The sequence below is a fragment of the Cebus imitator genome, unplaced genomic scaffold (assembly GCF_001604975.1).
Source record: "Cebus imitator isolate Cc_AM_T3 unplaced genomic scaffold, Cebus_imitator-1.0 Scaffold41, whole genome shotgun sequence".
NCBI lineage: Eukaryota > Metazoa > Chordata > Mammalia > Primates > Cebidae > Cebus > Cebus imitator.
In genome coordinates, this window is record NW_016107356.1 from 9,316,705 (window position 1) to 9,320,388 (window position 3,684).

General features: G+C 42.0%; 1 protein-coding gene across 1 annotated transcript in view; it reads right to left on the minus strand.

The window, feature by feature from the left end:
• Window positions 1–3,684, minus strand: part of LCA5L (lebercilin LCA5 like) — a 48,225-nt gene continuing 44,541 nt past the window's right edge. The window contains exon 8 of the mRNA XM_017526064.2: window positions 1–906. Within this exon, the coding sequence (XP_017381553.1) occupies window positions 156–906 (751 nt within the window). The 3' untranslated portion in view covers window positions 1–155. The remainder of the gene's footprint in view (window positions 907–3,684) is intronic.

The following is a 3,684-nucleotide window of genomic DNA, read 5'->3' on the forward strand; positions in this document are numbered from 1 at the left end:
TTAGCAATAAAACAAAAATTTAATTATCGAAAGTCAATGTAAGTGCTTAAAGACACACAGACATACACTCCCTCTCTCACACATTTCAAAAATAAGATGCAAGGCACATAAACAGCATTATATCAAATCAGAATGCATTAGGATATTGATTATATTTAGATAATTCTTTTCTCTTTTCCTTCTGTAGGTGATGATGGCTTAATAGAATTTACCACAGTTACTTTAGAGTCTCCGAATGCATTGCTGGCGGAGGCCTGACTGGGAGGCAGGTGATGCAACTCCTTACTTTGCAAAGGCTCCTCTGAGCCTTTTGTAACACCAGAACCTGACTTATCAGTTTTCAAGATGTAGCCTGATCCAAAGAGTTCTTCCATGAGACTGCTTTTCTTGTCTCTGAAAGTTATATCTTTCACTTTTATTCTGGAAGACTTACCAAATGAGGGCTCATACCCACTGTCAGAATGCTCTAGCTCCCTTTCCTCTCTGTTACTGAGATGCTTGCTTGTACTATGACTGCACCTCGTGTTGCCGGCATTGGCTGGCCCACCTGAAGCAGGAAGCCCATGATGCAGGTTTTCAGTTGCTTCTGTGAATGAGTAATGCCTTCTTTGTCTGAGGGGGCCTTTCGTGTAGGGAGCAGTGCATCTGCCAGGTGTGTCATCCGTGTCATTTCTCCGCATGCTTCTTTTAAACTTTTCTCTTACTAGATCATCTTGATTGGTTTCTCTTTCAGGATAAATAATGTCAATTATTTTTGGTGGTAGTTCTTGCTCTTCTTTCACTGAAACGGTGTTCTTTTCTTGGTCTTCTTTTTTGTCTTTTTGTCTTACAAAATTCTCCAGTAGTACTTGTACTTCCAAATGTTTATCTTCCTTTAATAAATCTATATTAGAAAAGTAGGCAATTTAGTGCTGTTTAAAATTAATGGATCTCTATTTCAAGATGGCATACTTAGTACACTTATTTGCACCTCCTCACAAGCACATTGAAATGACAGAAAAGGTAAGAAAATAGATGCATGGACAATAGGTTACAGAGAAGGATGCTATTAACAAATATGCTATAGTTTCTTAGAACTTTGCAAGCAAATGGGAATTAGGAAACCAAAATAAAAATGACATCCATAGAAGAAGAAATAAAATTTGCCAACAAGGTTATTAATAGATGTTCAATATCCCTAACTGGATGTAGTGCCAGTTAAACCAGTGAAGGCTGGGTGCAGTGGCTCATACCTGTAATTCCAGGCTTGGAATACTTTGAGAGGCTGAGGCAGAAGGACTGCCTGAGTCCAAGAGTTTGAGACCAGCTTGGGCAACATAGCAAAATCCTGACTTTACAAAAAAATAAAAAAAATCAGCCGGGCATGGTGTTGCCTGCCTGTAGTCCTGGCTACACAGAAGGCTAGGGTGGGAGGATGACTTGAGCCTAGGAGGACAACACTGCAGTGAGCTGTGATTGTGCCACTGCGCTCCAGCTTGGGCAACAAAGCAGAGCTGTTTCAAAATAAAACAACACAATGAGGACATTTTTCATCCATCCATTTGGCAAATAATTTCTAGAGCTAGTGAAAAGATGGGGAAATTGGAATGTTTGATCCCCACTGGTGGGTGTGTGACTGGCACAGCATTTTTGGATGGGGATGTGGCAGTATCACTCAACATTTTAAGTGAATATACTCTTAGACCCAACAACTTCACTTCTCAGAATGAACCTACAAAAATAGACAGAGGTAAGTGTAATGATGTTTACTGCAGCATAATTTAGTAACAATAAAACCTAAACATCCGCCAAAGGAATAATGATTAAATAAAGTATGGCATGTGCAGTCTGTGAAATTCTAGACCATTATAGACAATGATCTGGATACATGTGAACTGATGGGGAAAGATGTTCCCACACTAGAATATAAGCACACGAGGGCAGGGTATTTTGCATCTGCTTGCTGCTGTATCCCTAATGCCTTGAACAGTGTCTGACACATAGTGTATGCTCAACAAATGTTTGTCAAATGAATGGATAGACTTTCTAGGACAATATGAATTAGGACAATGGACTGAAACATGAGCGGAAAACTTAACACACCAGTGACCACAGCATAATTGCAACTGACGATCAGTTTCCACCCAACTGCAACAGAGAAAGTGGCTTTACTGGTGAGTTCTGTCAAATTATTGTGTTATTTAAACACAGTAGTTTGCCCTCACAACTAAGGTGTGGCCCTTCTTGGGCCTATGCTGAATGCCCAATGTGTTCAACGAGGGCTCTCCATGCTGCCTAAGGGAACATGTCTGATTTGCAGCCCTTAGTGAACTCTGGGACTCATTCATCATGCATGTTCTTTCCTCAGAAGTTGCTCTTGCCCACTCTTGTGGGGCTGCACCCAGATCTCCTGTGACCGGTAATGCAACATGAAAGCAATGAGCCACATCTTTGAAATTCCAAAGGAAACTTACCCACAACTTAAGAGTTTCCTATCTAGGCAATTATTAATGAAGTATAAGGGTGGATTAATGACACTTCCAGATGAGAGGTATACAAATTTACCTTACATGCACCCATTTACAAGAAGCTAGTGAAGGTTGTACTCTTTAAGACATGATGGAATTTACCAAGAAAGAGGAGGACTTGGCTTAGGAAAGAGAAGATCTAGTAGAGAAAAGGAGTGACAGGAATCTATAGGAAATGATGAACGGCAATCCCAGGATGGTGGCCCCACTGGACCTCCAGGTGCAAACACCAGGTGAGCCAGGGCCTTGGCCTGCCTTGCCCATGGCTGACGAAGTGTTGTACTCTCTATCATACCCTGCAGCCTGGGCCAGCTCAGGACTCTCCTTGTACCCCACGGAAGTAGTTTGTTTCCACCTACTCCCAAGAGCTGGAGTTAAGCTTTGGTGATCTTAGAACAGGAAATTCTGAGCAGCTCATTCCCTTGGCCTTAGCTTTCTTGGGCCTGCCCCAAAGAGCCCTGCCAGATGCCATGGATCTGACAGCTTTTCTAAGTCCCAGGCCCTTGTACATTTAGGGGAGCTGAAGCTGGAGTCCTTTTCCTGGAAGTCTGTATTGAAAAGTGGCAATATTGCCCTTTGCTCAGCTGGATTTGAATAATTTGCTATTCAGTTTTTCAAAGCTGAATATATTATGTAAGGATATTGTTATGAAATGGATGTTTATATTCCTCCCTCCAAAATGTCTTATGTTGAAACAAAAAAACACCAGAGCACTGGTGCTCTCAACCGACCCTTCCTCATGCAAGCATTTCATGTGGAAAGGCCACATGAAGATAGAGTGAGAAAGAGGCCACCTAAAGCCAGGAAGAGAGGCTTGGCCAGAAGCCAAATGGCTAGAACCTTGATCTTGGACTTCCTAGCCTCTAGAAACCATGAGAAAATACATAAATGTTATTTAAGCCAGCAGTCTGTGGTATTTTCTTCTTATGGCAGCCCAAGTAGACAAATACAGACACATATGAAGACAGGGACCCGTGAGGAACAGCAAGGGAATGACTGGCATAAAACCCAAGATGGTGGTGGTTTCTGGTGGGCAGGGCAAGGGGATATGACTGTGAAGGGCCCATGGGTGTTCCCAGGAGCACTCATGCACTGTTTCTTAAGCAGGGTACTGGGTACACAGGTGTTCCTTTTATTATAATTCTGGAAACTGTTTTATGAGGTTTTTTTTTTTTTT